Below are 18615 nucleotides of genomic sequence, written 5' to 3' on the forward strand. Positions count from 1 at the left end.
GAAAACCATGGGACCCATTCCACTGGGGTGAGGTGGTGATGGCAGCACCTGCCACCCTGAGGGGAGTGAGGACTGGAAATAACAAAATCATTGCTGACTGCTGAATACTCACCATTTCACGGTTGATGAAACTGAGGCCCAACACAGATAAACCACATGTCCCCGTAGTTCCCACCCTCCTGAGCCGCCTGACACATCCAGAGTCCTCCGAGGGCTTCCCGGCTCGGTCCTCCCACAGCAGAGCCTTTGAGGCCGGTCCCATCCGCCTCTGACAGATGAGGGCACTGCGGCACAGAGGGTGGGGCTGGCCAAGGTCACACAGCTGGTCCCACGTGCCAGTCTCTACTCTGGCCTGCTCTGCTCTGGGGACCTGGGGCCCATCAGTCACAGGCCTGCCTTCTGTGTCCCCCTCCAGAGCTGCCTTCCTCGGAGCACCTGAGCGTGGCAGATGCCACCTGGCTGGCCCTCAATGTTGTGTCAGGTGGTGGCAGCTTTTCCAGCTCCCAGCCCATCGGGGTGACCAAGATCGCCAAGTCTGTCATCGCCCCGCTGGCCGACCAGAACATCTCCGTGTTCATGCTGTCCACCTACCAGACGGACTTCATCCTGGTAACCGCAGCTCTCGGGCGACAGGGACCTCCCCCACAGGCACTGTCTGTAGAGTTCTGTGGTCCCTGTTCTCTGACCAGCTCAGAGAGAGGCCAGGGGGGCCTTAGGGTGGTCAGTCAAACGTTAGCCTGACCCAGGCTGGTCTCTGCCCCCTGCCCCCTCCACCTTTTGTGGGGGCCATGCTTGGTTTGACCTGGAAGCCAGGAAGTAAGGTCTGGGGAGCTCGTGTGGGTGGGGTATCATCCCAGCTGGACATCTGTCTCCCCATTTCCCCACCCCCCACCCCCTGGGATGGCAAGTCTGTCTGGTCCTGGGGCCAGCAGCAGCTCCTGGCCACCAAGTCGTTCTTTCTCCTCCCATGGGCATGGCCACCCTCAAGAGCATGGGCCTGGGGAGGGGCAGGGACAGGTCTGGGCGCAGCATTCAAGAGGGTGGGGTGTGGGGACAGACTTGCACCTCGCGGCCCTCAGTGTCATGTCTTCTCCCCTCTGCATCCTTCCTGCTGTCCTGTAGAGATGTGCCCTGGTCCCAGGCTCCCAGCCCCCACCAGGGCGGCAGGAGGCAAGGACAGGGGGAGCTGGTTCTGGGGCAGAATCTCAGAGTGGGGTGGGGGGGTCGCTGCCCCCAGGCCCATTCCATCCAGGAACTACCGGACACTCCTGTCCTCAACTCCCTGCCCCAGGTACGTGAGCGGGACCTGCCCTTTGTCACCCACACCTTGTCATCAGAGTTCACCATTCTGCGGGTCGTCAATGGTGAGACGGTGGCCGCCGAGAACCTTGGCATCACCAATGGCTTTGTGAAGCCCAAGATGGGTGAGTCGGAGGGGAGGAGGGTTGGGGCTGGGTGAAAAGGGTGAAGGGATTAAGAAAAAAACAGACATAGACAACAGGACAGTGATTGCCAGAGGGCAAGCGGGTGGAGGGAGGTAGAAGAAGGTCAAAAGGGGATAAATGGCGACAGAAGGAGACTGGACTTTGGGTGGTGAATGCATGATGCGGTATACAGATGATGTATTATAGAGTTTGTATTCCTAAACCCATATAATTTTGTTAACCAGTGTCACTCCAGTAAATTCCATTTAAAATAAAAGTGACCAGGTACTGCCCAGAACAGCCCATTCTCAGAGCATCAGTTGAGCTCCAGGCAGAACACGGTTCAGCCGTCCTGGTCAGACCCTGTGCCCGAGGTTAGTAAGGGTGGTGGATGCAGGCACAGCCGGCAATGGCCCAGGGGCCACTCCCCACCTGGCCCGCGGTGTCGGGCGGACCTTCCAGGGGCAGCCACTGTCGAGCTGAAGCTCAGACACAAGTAGGAGCTCAGCCAGGTGGTGCAGGCTGGGAAGGGCATTCCAGGCAGGTGATAGATACGGCATGTGCAGGGGCCCCGGGCCTGGGTGAGCCTGGACTAGCAGAAGAGCTGTAGGTGGTGGTGGAGGCCAAAGAAATGACAGGCCAGGGCTCCCAGGGCCTGGAGCCAGGCCGCCCAGAGCGTCTGCAGCAAACCCCACCTGCCCCCGCTGCTCCTCTTACCGCCTTGGCACCTTTGTCTTTGCACTCACAGTCCAGAGGCCCGTCATCCACCCACTGTCCAGCCCCAGCAACAGCTTCTGTGTCACCAGCCTGGACCCCGACACGCTGCCTGCTGTTGCCACACTCCTCATGGACGTCATGTTCTACTCCAACGGGTAGGGTCTCCTTGGGTGTGAGGGGCTGCAGGGTGGGCCAGGAGGAAAGATGGCTGTGCCACGGAGCCCCAGTCTCAGAGGAGACAGGCCTGCCCTGGGAGCCAGTCTGAGGGAGGAGACAGGCCTGCCCTGGGAGCCAGTCTGAGGGAGGAGACAGGCCTGCCCTGGGAGCCAGTCTGAGGGAGGAGACAGGCCTGCCCTGGGAGCCAGTCTGAGGGAGGAGACAGGCCTGCCCTGGGAGCCAGTCTGAGGGAGGAGACAGGCCTGCCCTGGGAGCCAGTCTGAGGGAGGAGACAGGCCTGCCCTGGGAGCCAGTCTGAGGGAGGAGACAGGCCTGCCCCGGGAGCCACTCTGAGGGAGGAGACAGGCCTGCCCTGGGAGCCAGTCTGAGGGAGGAGACAGGCCTGTCCTGGGAGCCAGTCTGAGGGAGGAGACAGGCCTGTCCTGGGAGCCAGTCTGAGGGAGGAGACACACACCTGCCCTGGGAGCCAGTCTGAGGGAGGAGACAGACCTGCCCTGGGAGCCAGTCTGAGGGAGGAGACAGACCTGCCCTGGACACTTGTCTGGGGTCGGTGGTGGGGAGACATGGCTCTACCCAAAGCTCCATCTGAGAAGAGAGACTTTCTTCCTTGGGAATCTTTTTTTTTTTTTTAATTATTATTGATTTCAGAGAGAGAGGATGAGAGAGAGAGAGATTAGAGAGAATCATTGACCGGCTGCCTCCTGCACTCCTGACTGGGGATGGAGCCCACAACCGGAGCATGTGCCCTGACCGGGAATCGAACCATGACCTCCTGGTTCATAGGTCGACGCTCAGCCACTGAGCAGCACCGGCCGGGCTTCCTTTGGGAATGTTGAACCTTGGTGAAGCCAGAGCACAGGGAGATGTTAACAAACCCCACCGCCCTGAGCTCCAAAGGCAGGCTCCCTCCCTGAGCTTCGAACTCGGGGGTTTTTCATCTGGAGGACGACAGGCTTTGAGTTGTCCTCAGAGTCGGTTTTACCTTTAGGCCAACACCAGGTCGGTGGGTGCAGGTTCCAGTGAGCTGGCAGTGACCACAGATCATGCCCAGAGATGTGGGCCCATACAAGGACAGAGAACCCTGCCGGGAAGGGGCCCGTGCAGGTGCCCTGGGGGCCGGCTGGAGCTCCAGCACGGACATGCCCTGCTCACCTCCACGAATGCGTGGAGACCTGCGGGGACTCTGGCTCAGGGTTACTCAGCAAGGCAGGGTAGGGGCTCTCCCAGGCCAGCGCTCTTCCCAACAACCCATGCTGAGGCTAACGGGCAGGACAGGCAGGGGTCGGGGTGCAGTGGGGCCCCCACTCCACCCTCACCAGCACCCCCGTCCCCAGCGTGAAGGACCCCATGGCTGCCAGTGACGACTGTGGCCACATCCGCTTCTTCTCCTTCTCCCTCATCGAGGGTTACATCTCCCTGGTGATGGACGTGCAGACCCAGCAGAGGTGAGCCGGGCCATGGGTTGACCAGGGTGGGCTGGGCTCCTTGTGGGCACATCACCCCCTTTGTCCCTAATATTTCTCACCACAGCCCTTCATTGCAGGTGGGCGGGCCCCGTCTCCAAGATGACAGGAGACTCAGAGGGCCCTGGGTCATTCGAGTACCATTTGCCCCTCAGTCCCCTCTGTGGAGCTGGGGAGGGGCAGTTGTTGCACAGCCAATCCCAACCTTGCCTTCCTGTCCCCCGACCCCCAGGCGAGGGGGGTGCAGAGAGAGTGGGTGGAGGGCTCGGCAGGGTCCTGGGGCCCATCCTGTGGCAGGTGGAGCCCTGGCCAGGGAGCGCCTGAACATCAGCCTCTGGATTTTCCTCGCTCCTTTAAGGTTTCCTAGTAACTTGCTGTTCACAAGCGCATCTGGAGAGCTCTGGAAGATGGTGCGGATCGGAGGCCAGCCCCTGGGATTCGGTGAGCCCTGTGGGGTTCAGCGGAGGGGGGTGGAGGCATTGCCGAGTGCCTGCAAGTGCCGGGGCACTCACGTCAGCCGGAGTCACAGCCTGCCTGTGCCCTGGGGTACAGATGGGGAGACGGAAGCTTGGGGAGCCTGAGGTCCCACTGACCAGTGAGGGAGGGAGGTACAGGCCTCTGGAGGGAAGTATTCACAGACCATCTCACATCCCAGCACGTGACCTTTTCTGTCCTGGGAAGGAGACTTCCTCCTGCAGAACCCAGCGACCTGTTCCGGGGGGAAACCGCAGTGATTCCCCAGACTCAGCCTAGCAGCAGCTTCCACAGTTCCCCGCGCCCTGTCTTTGGTGTTTTTTCCCATAAGCCTTTTCTGCGGGGCCCCAGGCCTCAGACCCCTCGTGGCCCGCACCCTTTCAGCACTGCAGGCTGCCCCGCTGGGAGTGACTGCAGTGTGCCTGGGACCAGAGCTCTGTCGTGATTAGAAATTATTTCCTTGGGCTGGACCGTTAGACCCAGAGCTTGCACCCAGAGCGGCTCTTGGTAAATCAGAGTGGTGGTTTGCAGGGAGCATCCTCGGCAAGCCCAGTGGTATGGTGGCCCTGATTTCATAGACAGGGCGCAGAATGCTCCCGATAGCACTCACACCGCTCCAGGGGCCAGCGGGTCAGCCCTGAGGGCTCGCTCTCTCCTGGGACGGGACATGGAGCTGGCAGGGCATTTGGACCTGGGGTGAGGGGGTCACTGAGGAAGCCAGGTTCTGCCACCTGCCTCACCTTTCTCATGAGTTCGCAGATGGACGGACAGTGCCCCTAACTCTGCTCACATCAAGAGGCCAATGCAGGAGCAGTAAGGGTGGGATAGCAGATGAAACTCAGCCGTCTCTCCATGGGCAGACCTCGGCACATTGCTGAAGGGGAGTTGTTTGCTCGGCCTTGTGAATAGCGACGGGGAAGGGAGGTTGTAGGACTCCAGGGTGAGAGTCCTACAGCAGCAGCTAGATCTGCCTTCCCAGGATGCAGCGGGTTGAGAGCCGTGCTTATAGCTACAAAGAGTCCTGCAGGGAAAATAACTTAGACTCTGACAGGTGCTAGACCGGCGGGTTCTGCATGTGTGTGGCCATGGATAGAATAAATATATTTTACACCATAACCCAACACACACACGTACCCAGACGACGCAAACTACGGTCTCACAAAACCACCCTCACCTACCGTGTGCCGTGCCGGTTGGCCTTTCCTGGTCACCAGCCCTCTAAGTTAATGTCACAGGGGTCACAGCCTCCAGTTTAAAGTGCACCATCCTAGACCCTGGTCTCCTCCCCTCCTCCTTTCATAGGAAGAGAAGGTGTCTCAGGACACAGCCGGTCTCCACCATGTAGCGCCACAGACAGTCCCCAGGAGTGTAGGCTCGAGACCTGCACAGCCACCAAAGGGGCCTGGGGGCCAGCCAGGAGCCCGGCAGACGAAGGGGAAGCAGGAACCTGAGAGACCTACAGGGTTGCTGCATGGGTGGGCCCAGCGAGCAGGACCAGGGCCAGGGCGTGGAGGGTCAGATCCGACGCTGGGTTTAGTGACAATGGAGGTGGGACCTGGGGTAATTCCTAGGCTTCGGCCTCAGAATCCCATGGGAGCTGGCGACCAGACCTGGGCTCCACCCAGCACCTCGCCCACATGTGTGGGGACAGTGTTGGGGAAATGCGTCATCACCAAAATCATAACAGTAGCTTTTCGGAAACACACAGGATTGTGTTGGAGTGGGATAGTCCTCAGATCCTGGAGGTCTTCCTGTAGGAGGAAGCCTTGCGTGGTGCCTTTAAATCAGGGAGGAAGCTGCCACTGAGGATAAGACCAGCCCCAGGCAACCCCAAGGTTGCTTTATCAGATAAGGTTTGGGGAGACCAGAAAAGCAGCACAGACTCCCACTTTCAGATGCTAGAGGGAGTAGGAAGTCACGTCCCAGCCCCACCAAACGCCTGACACTGCCATGAGGACGGGCAGGGGCCTCCACCCAGGGGGGCTCCGCTGAGGACAGGGGCTCAGAAAGGAAGTGACTTGGCCACAGTTATCTGACTAGAAAAGGGGGCCTACACTGCCTCCAGCTCCGCCTTAGGGACCTCGAAGGCTGGCAGGGGAGATGCATTGTGGCTACAGAGCATGGAACAGGCGGAGGGTGGCCCGTCAGACAGAACTGAGTGGAGAGCTCACTGCTGGTGAGGGCGTCAAGCAGGCTCCTGGTGGAGGGGCCTTTGCACTAGGCCTTCAGGCGGTGGCTGGCGGGGGGCGGGGGGGGCAGACAGGCACTGCTGGCAGAGGGAGGGAGAGGGCAGAGGGAGCACTGGCTGGCACCCTGGGTGATGATGCCACCACGTGGAGGCTGAGCCAGTCCCCACCTCCGTCCCCAGATGAGTGTGGCATTGTGGCCCAGATCTCCGAGCCCTTGGCTGCTGCGGACATCCCCGCTTACTACATCAGTACTTTCAAGTTCGACCACGCACTGGTGAGTGTCCACACTGGCCCCGGGGCGGGGGAGCCGGCCCCAGGGGCTCACGGGTTTGCTGCCTCCTGCCCATGCAGGTCCCAGAAGAAAACATTAACGGCGTCATCAGCGCCCTGAAAGTCAGCCAAGCAGAGAAGCATTAGAAGGGTCTCACTCCTCCTCCCGCCCCTGCCCGACGATTCTGCTTGCAGTATTTCTCAACGGACTGGAAAATCTGCCCCAGGTCCCCCAAAGAAGGGGCCTTAGAGGCGCACCCCCAACTGCTGACTTCGCCAGGCCTGGGCCTCCCCATGTCCTCCCTTCCCAGAGCCTCCAGAGAACCCCCCGTGCTCCCCCCACCCCCACTCCAGAAAATGATGTCCGAGGCCCAGGGAGCTGATGAGCTGACCCGCCTCCTCACCCGGCCTCGCCCACGGCCAGGGGCAGACACTGACGTAAGCTGGCGCCTCCTACAAGACACTGGGGTACCAATTCGCATGTTATCTTGGGGAGCAGGCTGAGCAGGACTGAGTTCATGGAGCCTGGGGAGGCCCCGGTGAGGGGGCAAGCTGGATACTGTGGTTGCTGGTCTCTGGTTCCATCAGCTCAGGGCTGGTTCCCGGAGTGGAGGCCAGTGGGCGGCCCTGGCGACACATGCAGGTGAGGCTCCGGCAGAGCTCGGGTGCGGCCCCGAGCTGGGCAAGACCCGCGCCACCCAGAGCCTCGCCTGCCAACCACAGGGCTTGTGCCCCGACTCCCAGCAAGACTGCCAAGGGGGCCTGTCCAGACCCTACCCCCCCACAAGCACTGACTCCTGGGAGGCGGTGCCTGGGAGACCCACCAGCCTAGGGTGTGAGCTCCTGTCCCCTCCGCTTTCCCTGGACCCTACTCAGGAGGCGGAGCCTCGGCTTCCCAGCATTCTGGGCCTGGGGTTCCTTAGGTCACCCCCTCCGCCCCAACAGTTGACTAGACCAGCACGGGCTCCCATGTTGTCCTGTCTCCTCCCTTGCCTCGCTTTGGGGGACATCGAAGGCCTCTGCCCCCAACTCGCCTGCCTGCCCGCCCCTCGGTTCTGGGCCTGGCATTCATGAGTACTTGATCTGGGAGGCAGCTTAACTGAGCCTTAATAGAGAAAACGTACTTCGTTTTAGTTTCGTATTTAATGTATTTGTGCCCAGGCTGAGGTTGGCAGCCGTTGCTAGAGACAGGGCCCACTGAGCTGCCTGGGGCCCAGAGGCCCAGCGTCACTTGGCTGGTGCCCCGTGGCTCCAGGGACAGGCATGAGAGCTGGGCCCTGGCCCTCCCGGGAGCAGGACCCGGGAGCAGAGGTCTGTTACTAGATGGGCCCCGGGCACCCCGCCGGGCTGCCCCGCCGGGCCCAATGACAGGTACCCAGGCAGCTGTGGTTCTGAGTGTCGGGACCCGAGGGCCACAGGGAGGTGGACAGCCAGGTGGCAGGCAGCTGAGGCAGGCGTGTCCCCCTGGAGGCTTCGCAGGCAGAATGGGGTGAGCCCCGGCCTCCTCTCTACCGGGGGTGCTTTCTGCGTGCGAAGGGCCCGCTGGGGCCCTGCCCTGCTGGTGCTCTTCCTTGGGCATCCGCTGACTCGCGCTGTCTCGGAGGAGGAGGGCCGTTCCCTTGGTCTGGTGAGGGGCTGCGTGAGCCCCACCCCTTCCTCTGAGCTGTGGGGTCCTTCGTGCCCTGAGGCCCCGGTGCAGTAGCTGTGCAGCTGGATCCTGGCCGATCTCGGGGCTCATGCACTGAGTAGGAACCCACCTTTTTCTCTTAAGTTAATTCATTTTGCACAAAACTCCATAACAACCAAAACGTGTAACTTGTTTGCTGGTTCCAAACGGGGGTGGCCCAGTGGCTGGGCGGCACTTGAAGCCCCGAGTCCCCTTTCTGTTGTTGGAAGGCCTTGGTTTTCTGAGGCGCACCGCTCCCCGCCCCCTCCTGTCCGTCCCCCTAACCACGTCACTTGACCTTTTTCTCCTTCCCGAGCAAGTGTGTTGGCCCCGTGACCCCAGAAATGCGTGCTCCCCAGGCCCCTAGGGCGTATCTATTGTACACACGTATAAATACCTGTGTTTTATGTTGATATAGATATATACTGTAAATAGCATATATACTTGAGCAATATATATGTTAATATATACTGTGTGGGCACGCACATGCGTGTGTGTGCGGTACGTGGACGCAGACCCCACTGTGTGTGTGCGCGTGTGTGTGCGTGTGCGTGTGTGTGCGTGTGAGGGCCTCCGCCCGCCGTGTCTGCCGTGCACACAGGCACGTTTGAGCCACCGTGTATTTTTAATTCAAGTATATAGGCAATACGACTTTGCGAGAAGCCGGCCGCTGCCTCAGCCCTGACTTGACAGAAAAACAAAACCAGCAGCCCAGGGGCTGAGCCCCAGAGGGGGCATCGTGGGTTTCTCCCCCTTCTTTCTTGAAAGCTGGGTTCAGCCCCTTCCTGAACTCCCATCTCCATGGCCAAGACCCTGGACACCCTTGAATTTCAAGATGGTAGAGCTCAGAGGGGAGGCGCTGAACAGAACAGCCCCCTTCCCAGCTCGCCCCGCCTGCTGGACGGTCACCCCGAGTCTCCGCCCAGGCCTGACCCCCTCACATGGCTCCGTTCATGCTGACGGCTCACCTGGTTGATCTCACCTGCAGCTTAGATAGAAGCCTCGGGTTCCTTCCCAGGTCTCCTCCTGGGCTGGCCCTGCCCAACTGAGCAAGGCCCTGTGTGTGCCCTGCATGTGTGTCCAGGGAGGGGATGGGGCACCTTCCACCCGGAAACCCGCCCTTTGTTTCCCAGTCCGGTCCTGCTGTGTGAAGAGGCGGGGGGCCGGGCAGGCGGGTCCTCGGGTCTGGAGGCCGGGCAGGCGGGTCCTCGGATCTGTGCGCCTGTGGTTAGCAGGGTCTATGGTTTGGTGTGCACAGCATTGGGGTGTGGGAGTGACCTTTTTTCCCCCAGTGGCCAGCTGCTCGCCCCCTCCCAGGCTCTCCGTGGAGGGGGCATGTGCCCAGGCCTGCCGTAGAGGTGGCCCTGAGGGTTTCTTGGCTCTGGCTGGTGGGCATGCAGCAGGGAGGGAAGCTGGGCTTGTGGGCAAAGCTGTCTCGGGGGGAGCAGGCAGGCCCTGTGTCTTTGCTGCGGTGCCACTCCCTGGAAAGGAAAGCTCCAACTGTCTAAATGCCACCCTCTCCCCTTGCCCACCCCACCCCACCCCCACCATACGCAACAGTGAGGAGAGGGAGGGAGGGAGGGGGCACCATGACCACTCCTCCTCCCTTGTCCACAGCTGTGAAAGCCTGCCTCTGCTCCATCCTCAGCCCGGGCTCCCCTGGTTCCTGGGCAACTCCTGCCCCCTCAGCCCCCAGTCCTGACCCAGCAAAGTCGGGCAGTGCCAGCTGGGCACCTCCTTCCTCCCCGGGAGTCTCAGCCCTGCAGGAGGTGCCATCCGGGCCACTGCCCTCCGCTCAGGGCACACACCCAAGCTGGAGAGGCATGCAGACCTCCCCTCCCCAAGATTCAGGGGGTCGAGAGCCCCCCAGCACCAGCATTCTCCCCCTCCTCCCACCTCCAGGCCCCTGGTGGGCAGGGAAGGAGCCTGGTGACCCAGAGCTGCCCACCAGGCTCCGGCAGCACGGCCTCGGGGCCCAGTGTAGTCTGAGGGGGCTTGTCCCTCTGAGGTGACAGAATGCCCTGGCAGTCAGAGCTGGGAGGGGCCAGGCCGGTGTCCAAGCCAAGGGTACCATCTGCCTGATAATCGGTAATAAGCCTGCCTGCCCACCCCCGGTCCCTCCTGGCCGCCTTTCTGAGCCTCTGGATCCGGATGTGGGACAGGGGCCCTTGGCAGCCCCGGCTAAGAGAAGCGACGTTGGGGATCTCTCTCCCTGTTGACGGCAGAGCACGCCAGCCCTGAGGAATTGTTGATGCCACTTCCTGAGTGAACACTGGGTTGGGGGTAGGAAGAAAACACCCCCAATGTATCTGTGCCGCTGTAAGTCTGGGCTGGGGAGCCATGGAGTTGGTGGTCAGCTGGAGAGGAGCTCAGGGCAAGAGGATGGGAAGACTGGCTTTTCAGGCGTCCCAGCTGCCGTGCCAAGGAGGGGCTAGGCCTGTAGCAGGCAGGAGCCCTCCGTTCAGAGGCCGCCGGGAGGGGAGCCAACCGAGACGCCAGCGGGAGGCCGGCTTGGGAGGAGTGGCCCAGGGTTGTCGCACGGAGAGTTGAGCCCTGGTACAGCTGGGTCTCAGAGCTCGTCCCAGGTTTGGTTAGTTTTTTTGTTTTGTTTTTCATTTTCAAATTAGAGGCAGCCAAAGGACACCCTTAACTGTCTGTCATACCGTTTGCACAGGTCGTGGAGGGAAGACGGGGTGGGCTGTGGCCTTCAATTTCACGTTCGCACCCTCCTGTGGAGCCCGCTGTGTTGGGAAGGTGAAGGCGGGGCTGTTGGCTAAGGGAGCTGCTTGTCCTTGGGGCTCCGGGCACCGGGGTGGCCCGGCCTGTGGCACCCGTGGGCACCCGTGGTGAGGGAGTGTGTGGCTCTCCGTTCAAGGGGATGGGAGGCTGTGAGAGTCAGGACACTGGTCTGTGCACAGCCACACGTGTGCACTTCCACATGATGTGTGCGTATGTGCTGTGTCGTACACATTAGTGTGTGTAAGAGCACGTGTGCGGAGTTCGAATGTGAGCTGAAGGACCGCCTCCCTCGGTGTTCTGAGGCCTTGGTAGCGTTCTAACCGGTGGCCACCTGCGGAGGGGGTGGAGGGAGGCAGACCCGGAAGGCTGCCCAGGCCACTTGGTTTTGTTAGCCCTGCCCTGTGGTCGGGGCAGAGGTGCCCCCTGCAGGGACTCTGTCCGCACAGCCAGCCTGAAAGCCTGGGCCCGCCGAGCCGCCGCCTCAGAAGCATCGAGTCCTGAGGTCAGTCTCACAGGGAGAGCGGTGGGTGCTGGGCCCGCGCCTGCTGGGCTCCTCCGGGAAGGGCAGCCAGCAACGTTGGAGACCAGGGGTCAGGGGGGCGGAAAGGTGAAAAACAGGCCAAATTCAGAGACCAAGCTCATTGCGTTTTCTGTCCATTGCCTCAGTTTACCTATTTATATTTAGAAAGTGGTCCAGGAAGAACTGAGCAGGGTTGGCTCCCAAACGGGGGTGGGGGCAGTGGACAAGCCCTCTTGTTACTCTATGCCAAAATCATTTCCGTTATCCTGAGGTGGGGTGCGTGGATGCTGGATGCACAGTGGGGCTCTGAGGGGCCTCCGCCTGCCCGGGGCCTCACCTTGGGGAACCTAGCCCTCACGGGCATGCCCAGGCCACCAGCAGTAGCAGCGGCACCTGCCTCTGGCCCTGGCCCTGGCCCTGGGTGAGGGGAGAAGTGGGCAGCCCTACACCAAGGCCCCTCACGCTGACTTTGTTGAAGAAAAAAGAACCCTGGAGATTCATGTACTGTATGACGGAGAGAAAAACGTACCTAATGTTCCCCAAAAAGACAGTATATTTTGTACTTTGTAAAGTGTTAATTAAAATGGAGAAAACAATGATGTCGGCTGACAGCTGTCTTTGTTCGGATCCAGGGCCACTACTCATCTCCCCTTTCTCCATACCGCGGTCTGGGGAGCGCAGGGCTGGGGCTGCAGGGGGAGCAGGAAAGCTTCCAGTCCAACACCCAGAATGGGAGCGGGAACGGCCCGAGAGCGAGAGGGTGTATTAGTTACCGGTGCTGCGGAGTAAGTTGCCCCACACGTAATGCTTGAAATGGTTGTTTGTATGCCATGGTTTCTGTGGGTGGGAATTCGGGAGCGTTGGGCAGTCCGGCTCAGCCCCGCGCGAGGCCGCAGCCTGAAGGTTTGGCTGGGAGGGAGGATCCCTTCCAACGCGGTTCCTTCACACGGCTGGGTTGGCAGGAGGCCTCCCATCCACTCCACGCGTCTCCCCGTGGGACTGCTCCAGTGTCCTCACCGTGTGGTGCCTGGCTTCCCTCGGAGCACAGGATTCAAGGGCCAAGGCCAATGTATCTCCCCTAGCCTCAGAACCCACGCACCATCACACGCTCCTCACCCCGCTGATTTGACACAGGAGGAGACCACACAAAGATGTGAAAACCAAGAGGCCAAGATCATGGGCCATCTCGGAGACTGGCTGCAACACCCACCATTCGTCCCCAAGCCTCTGGCAGAGGTGGGCCTGGGGGTCAGGGCAGGTCAGGGCCCTGCTGGTGATGGGGAGGATCAGCATCCCCCCCACAGGTGCGCTGACGTTTGGCTCTTGCCCTGTTGGCAGGAGGCCTGAGACCAGCAGGTCCTGGGACTTGGACCCCCTTCACCCTGTCCTCTCTGATGTTTTCCATGGAGCGCAGGTGTGAGCAGGGCAGGACTCTGCCTGCCCTCAGCCCACCGACCCCAGTCCCCACCCGCCTCCCCCACAGGAGCAGCCGCACTGGAGATGGGAGTGGAGATGGGGCTGGAGCGCCCGTGCACCACCCTGAGCCCAGGGAAGCTCTGGCTACTGTGGAGCTCAGGCCGGGACATCAGACTCATCTGGGTCCCCAGCTCCGGGCCCAGGCCTGGCACTGCCTGAGTGTCAGTGAATGTTAGGAAGAGGCGGTAAGGGAGGCCTTTGCAGCTGGTTGGAGAGTATGGGGGCAATGAAGAGTCCCCGTGGATGTCATGGCTCCAGAGGGGTATCTGCAGACCAGAAACATAAAATGGTTTATGTTACGCTACTTACATCTCAGTTTTTTGGAAAAAGGAATGTGGTAGAAAATACAGCAGGTGTGGATGCACAGCATGGAGGACGGCCAAGAAAGAAATGTGTTATTTGACCGCTCTCTGCAGTTAAAGAAGGTTCCTGTAAACACGGTGAAGCGCAGCACGGAGGAGGAGTGAGATGAAGAACACGGAGGTCCTTGCCTTGCGAAGGTTGGTAGTGGAGCACCTCCTTTGAGGTGTTTTTCCAAGAGCTCCACCGAGCTGCACCAGCAGCAGCTGTCTGCTGGACCTGCAGCCGTGTCTGCACACCGGAGAGCCCCGGGCGCAGCGGGTCTGATGGGGAGAGGCCTGGAGAAGCAGCAGGGAGCCCCTAGCCGGCCTGTGGGGAACAGCCACACTGGCTGGGTTCAGGAAAAGAAATACTCAGTGTCTTGGAACTCAAGATTACAGTGTGTGACGGTTTACATGATAAAAGTGTCAAAGTTAGAAATTAAATGAATGCCTCAACAATTCCACTCGTTGAAAATTTGAAAACATTCACACAAATGCTTGTGTGGGAATGTTCAAAAAAATAGGAAGCTGGGCCAACATAAAACTGACACATGAATGTTTTGGCATTATTCACAAGAACACAAAAGTGGGACCAGCCGACATATTCATCAGCGGGTGAGTGAGTAACCAATGTGGTATATCAGAAAGAAAGAAAAAAAGAGCCTCCCCAGAGACCCCCCTGGTCCAGCCAGGGTTGAGAAGCCGGGGTGAAGGGTACAGTCTGCCCACAGCTGTCATGAACTCCCCCTCCTGGGCAGGTGGCCTCACTTGGAGGTTGACCAGAGGCAGCCAGGCCCCAGACGCACAAGCTGGAACAGACACCTCCTCACCACTGCGTCTCGGCACTGGCAGGGCCTGGAGTGCAGTGGGTGCCCAGGAGTACGGATACATTCCCCTCAAGCCTCTGCGTCACCCGCAGTATTCTCACGCTGGAATGAAGGTCGACAGCTGCAGCTGTGGGACGTCCTAAGGCCATGAACCTGAACTTGTTTCCAGCTCCAAGGTGGACTCCATCCGGGCATTGTCTGATGGTCATGGCCTGTGTTCCCTGGTCTCCTGGCACCTCAGCTGCATTAAGCTCCCAGAGGGATAGCAAGACGTTTCTCTGCTCCCCCAGGGCAGCCTCCCCACCACCAGCTACAGCCCACCTGCTGGCCTCCCTAGCAACACATCAACGCCTGGTGTGAGGAGGTAACAACAGTCTGGATTTATCCTTTTAAACTTGACTGCTGAGCATGCACCTCCGTGTGGCCCAAGATCTGAGAAAAGCACAGCTAGTACTCCAGACATGGTCTCCGGCTCAAGTTTAACCTCGGCTGCTGCTGCTCCACGTTCAATAGCAAGGCTTGTGTGAAAGGCCAGGATGATGTTGTTGTTGTTAATCCTCACCCGAGGATATATTTTTTAAAGTATTTTTTTATTGATTTCAGAGAGGAAAGGAGAGGAAGAGAGATAGAAACATCAGTGAGAGAGAACCATTGATTGGCTGCCTCCTGCACACCCCGCATTGGGGTTTGAGCCCACAACCCACGCAATGCCTGACCAGGAATCAAACCGTGACCTCCTGGTTCATAGGTTGACACTCAGCCACTGAGCCCTCAGCCCACTGACCCCAGTCCCCACAGAAGCAGCACTGGAGATGGGAGTGGAGATGGGGCTGGAGCACCCGTGCACCCCCGAGCCCAAGGAAGCTCTGGCTACTGTGGAGCTCAGGCCTGGACATCACAGATTCATCTGGGTCCCCAGCTCCATTGATTCCCACCCCGCTCCCCCATTGATTTTTAGAGTAAAAGGGAGGAGTGAGGGCGAGAGGGAGAGATTGGTTGCCTTTTGAACGCACCCCAACTGGGCCAGGGATCAAACCTGCAACCCAGGTAAGTGCCCTTAACTGGTAATCAAACCCACGACCCTTTGGTGCACAGGCCAACCACTGATTGGCTGCATCCTGCACGCCCCCTAAGATTGAACCCACGACACAGGCATGTGCCCTGATCAGGAATCGAACTGTGTGTGACCTCCTGGTTCGTAGGTTGATGCTCAACCAGAGAGCCACACCGGCCGGGCTCCATTGATTTTGAGAGAGTGTGGGAGGGGGAGAGATAGAGAAACATCGATGTGAGAGACACACTGATTGGTTGCCTCCCTCACACGCCCCAACTTGGCCTGGGGATTTAGACTGCAACTGAGGTATGTGCCCTTGACCGGAATCGAAACCAGGACCCTTCAGTCCTTGGGCTCTATCCACTGAACCAAACCAAGTAGGACTGGGATTTCTAATTTATTCATTGATTTGAGAGAGAGGGAGAGAAACATCAATTTGTTCCACTTATTTATGCATTCATTGGTTGATTCCTTAATTGGGGCAACCTGAGTCCGAGCAGCTGGGGAATGCACCTGGGAGAAAGGCATGAGTGGGGTTGGGGAAGGGGTAAGCCCCTGGGGTCTCATCGCAGGGCAGGACCGGTCCTGGGGTGATGGCTGCCTCGTGGGGACCAGTGCTGGGTGCTAACCCCAAGACCATCTGAAAGGGTATGTCCCCCAGCAGACTGCACGGTTAAACGGAGGTGCTCAGTCAGTTCTGATGAGCCGTTGTGAGAAGGGCCCTCAGAATGGTCTGAGCCGCTCCCCTGCTGGTCAGGAGAGGCTGGGCCCCTTCAGGTGCCTGGACCGTTCTTCACCGCCGGGGCATGTGGTACTCGGCCCAGCCAGGAGCTTCAGGAAGGAAAATGACAGCTCATTTTCAATTTTATTCCGAGTTTATGGAAAAGCCTTGCTGTAATAACATAAGAACTGGCCCCACAAAGAAGTGAGCCCAGGTCAGGGGTCCTGGGGCCGCTCCCCCAGACACTACATGGCTGCTTCTTGCTGCCTCAGGTCACAGCAATCTGCTCAGTGACAATTCCACTTTAAGCTGCAATTGTCTTGACATCACCCATCTCCTTGTGCTTTATTTTTCCCCACAGCCCACACAACCATCTAACGTGCATTCTGCTTGTTTATTGTCCACTTTGCCCCCTAAAATGTGAGTTCCATGAGACCTGCTTACAGAAATTGCTACCATGACTGTGATAAACAGCCCCTGGCACACAGGGGCACACAGTGTGTACTTGTTGAATGAAAGGGACACAAGGCGACAGTGAGAGCGAGCTGTCTGTGACATGATTACCAGTTGTTTTTTCTGTCCCCCCCCCCCCGCTCCCTCCCCCAGAGGTAGGAGGTATAGTTTACATCGCAGGATGGGGGCCGGATGGTTTTGGGGGTCCTTGCTCTACCTCTGTTGGATAGGAACAACAGGGCAAGAATCTTACAGGAAGCATTTCCCCAGGCGGTTTCCTCCTGATACAGGGCAAGCCCATATTCTATCCCATTACTGTCTGAGGTCCATCCGAATGGAAATGGGACCACTTGGGCCTCTGGCCTTCCTGCCGCGCAAGCGTTAACAGTCCCTTTTATTTAGGGCGCATACAGAACGTTTAATCCATTGCACCCAGGCATTCCTGCCCTTATATCCTACTTCTACTTGCATGGTGGTGGCAGTGGCCGAGGGCAGTGGTCGCCAACCTTTTGGACCTCACGGACCATCAGTTGGCGACCACTGGCTTAGGGGATCTTGTCCTGTGACATCTACTCCTAAATCTAGTCCTAGCCAATCTTTTGACCTAAAGGCTGAAATATCCAAGTCATTCAAGTTATCTATAACCAATAACTTAACTGGATTACCAGTTATTTTTATACTTCATTATTTACTTCCAATTGAACTGTGGGAGTAGACTTTTAGAAAATAGTTTTCAAATAGGACTGTCTTCTACCATATTTTTCACTGGCATCTAGTAGCCTCTTTATCAAATACCTTGTTTTTGAAAGCTAATCTCGGTAAATGATCAAGTAAAATAAAAAGACCTCTCCAGCTCTTAAGAATAAAAATGCAGAAAATACTTTATTCCAAAAGAGCTTTTTAAAATATTTTTTAAAGAATAAGACAGTTATTTTTTGTTTTCCACAATGACGCTCTTCTCCAAGACTGGCACTGCAGCCAAGCTTTGGCGGGATGTTCGGAGCCCTCAGCCCCAAGAATCCGGCCTCGATCTTCTTCCCGCGGGGGCTTCTCCACTTCTCCCAGCCAGGCCGTGAGAACGGTTAGGAGGCTGCTGACAGCCAGGAGCCCATGGGGTGCCGAGCTGGTGCCCACTGTATTTTCAGGGAGAACCCCAATCCAAGCAAAGGACTTCGGCATGTGTCCCACCAGCAAGCTGGCTTTCAGGGTCCACTTTGGGCGGGGGGACCTGAATGAAAACCCCAGGCCAAAGCCAGCCCGGCTCCCTCAGTCAGGCTGGGCTGCCCCGTGCCCACACACACGCTCACCACGAGCTCTGCTGAGCTCCAGGGGCTGCAGAAGCCTCCTGAGCACTGCGCTCTGTCAGGCTCCTTTCAAGATCAGACAAAATGCATATCATGAGCAAAGATTTCTTAAGACCAGCTTCTTGGGCCAGACATGACACCAGAGGCCATCCTGTGCTCCCAGGAAAGAGCCAAGACATTGTAATGATCCTCTCCATGCTGGGCCGCACAGCCCTGGGCCCATCTTCCTGCACACCAGCCCGATAAAGGCAGCCGGGATGTGCTGCATTGGCAGGTCTCACCGGAGCAGGGACCACGTCTCCGGACTTCAGTTTGCACCTCCTAAGGGCTTTAGGAGAGATGTCACACTTCATGGAGGGCTCTGGTCCTCTCCGAGCCCCATCAGAACCCCGCTGGCTGCCTCTGCTGAGCAATCCAAGTGGTTCTGAGGCCAGGGCAGGCTCACCTGGGTCAGCAGGAAAATTCAGATGAATGACTTGGCCAGAGTCACCATGTGATCCACACCACAGGCCACATCCACGGGCTCCCCAGGCATTGTCACCTGAAAAACAAGAGCCAGCACACGGTGAGGGGAAATGGCCAACTGGGAGACAGACAGGCTTGGAGGTGGCCCCAGTTGGGCCTGACCCGGGCCCTTGGTAGGTGACTTAGCCTCTGAGCCTTGGCTCCCTCCTCTGGGTGATAAATGGGGACACCTACAACCTACCTGGCAGGTCTGTTGGGCCGAGCAAATGCAATCACCATGGAAAGGGCCATCCCAACTCCCCACCCGGTCAGCAGTGGGCGTTACTGTCCAGCCC

General features: G+C 58.7%; 2 protein-coding genes across 3 annotated transcripts in view; one reads left to right on the top strand and one right to left on the bottom strand.

The window, feature by feature from the left end:
- The window catches only part of CASTOR2 (cytosolic arginine sensor for mTORC1 subunit 2), a 57611-nt gene extending 40392 nt beyond the window's left edge, over positions 1–17219 (top strand). Inside the window, exons 3-9 of the mRNA XM_079793475.1 lie at positions 416–609; positions 1292–1424; positions 2173–2296; positions 3653–3763; positions 4140–4222; positions 6624–6718; positions 6796–17219. Of these exons, the coding sequence (XP_079649601.1) occupies positions 416–609; positions 1292–1424; positions 2173–2296; positions 3653–3763; positions 4140–4222; positions 6624–6718; positions 6796–6861 (806 nt within the window). The 3' untranslated portion in view covers positions 6862–17219. The remainder of the gene's footprint in view (positions 1–415; positions 610–1291; positions 1425–2172; positions 2297–3652; positions 3764–4139; positions 4223–6623; positions 6719–6795) is intronic.
- Positions 17220–17367: 148 nt separating this feature from the next.
- The window catches only part of RCC1L (RCC1 like), a 30786-nt gene continuing 29538 nt past the window's right edge, over positions 17368–18615 (bottom strand). The window contains exons 11-12 of one of the 2 annotated variants that reach the window (XM_079793454.1): positions 18261–18356; positions 17368–18143 (exon numbers count right to left, since the gene is read on the bottom strand). In XM_079793454.1, the coding sequence (XP_079649580.1) occupies positions 18279–18356 (78 nt within the window). In that variant the 3' untranslated portion in view covers positions 17368–18143; positions 18261–18278. Of the gene's footprint in view, positions 18357–18615 lie in introns of both variants that reach the window. The other variant, XM_079793453.1, reaches the window with a different exon arrangement.

The sequence above is a fragment of the Cnephaeus nilssonii genome (genome assembly GCF_951640355.1).
Source record: "Cnephaeus nilssonii genome assembly, chromosome: 2".
Classification (NCBI taxonomy): Eukaryota; Metazoa; Chordata; class Mammalia; order Chiroptera; family Vespertilionidae; genus Cnephaeus; species Cnephaeus nilssonii.